The 485-nt window shown below is 63.1% G+C and overlaps 1 protein-coding gene across 1 annotated transcript; it reads left to right on the forward strand.

Annotated features, from left to right (window-relative positions):
* Positions 1 to 43: 43 nt before the first annotated feature.
* Positions 44 to 349, forward strand: SDRG_14832 (N-ethylmaleimide reductase; the record flags this gene model as incomplete). The annotated part of the gene is made up of 1 exon (XM_008620988.1): positions 44 to 349. A coding segment is annotated over one exon (306 nt), but the record flags the coding sequence as incomplete, so codon positions are not given.
* Between the last annotated feature and the right edge of the window lie 136 nt (positions 350 to 485).

Below are 485 nucleotides of genomic sequence, written 5' to 3' on the forward strand. Positions count from 1 at the left end.
CGACACGCACGGTCCCAACGGCAAGGTTCCCCACGCCGTGCCTCGCCCGCTCACGCTCAACGAAATCAGCGACCTTGTCGGACAGTTTGCGACGGTAGCCAAGAACGCGGTGGAGGTCGCGGGCTTTGACGGCGTCGAGGTCCACGGCGCCAACGGGTACCTCATCGACCAGTTCCTCAAGGACGGCAGCAACACGCGCGACGATGCGTACGGCGGGTCGATTGAGAACCGGACGCGCTTCTTGCGGGAGATCTTGACGGCGGTCTCGGATGCGATTGGCGCCGACCGCGTCGGTGTGCGCTTCTCGCCCGCGAATGGGTACAATTCGATGACCGACTCGGACCCGAATGCGCTGGCAACGTACCTCGCGCAGACGCTCAACGCCTTCAACCTTGCGTACGTACGCATTCGCCGAGGAGACTCGAACGAGCACTTGGCGATCTACCGCAAGCACTACAAGGGCGTCCTCATTGGCAACCAGTCGT

This window comes from Saprolegnia diclina, assembly GCF_000281045.1.
Source record: "Saprolegnia diclina VS20 unplaced genomic scaffold supercont1.78, whole genome shotgun sequence".
Lineage (NCBI taxonomy): Eukaryota > Oomycota > Saprolegniomycetes > Saprolegniales > Saprolegniaceae > Saprolegnia > Saprolegnia diclina.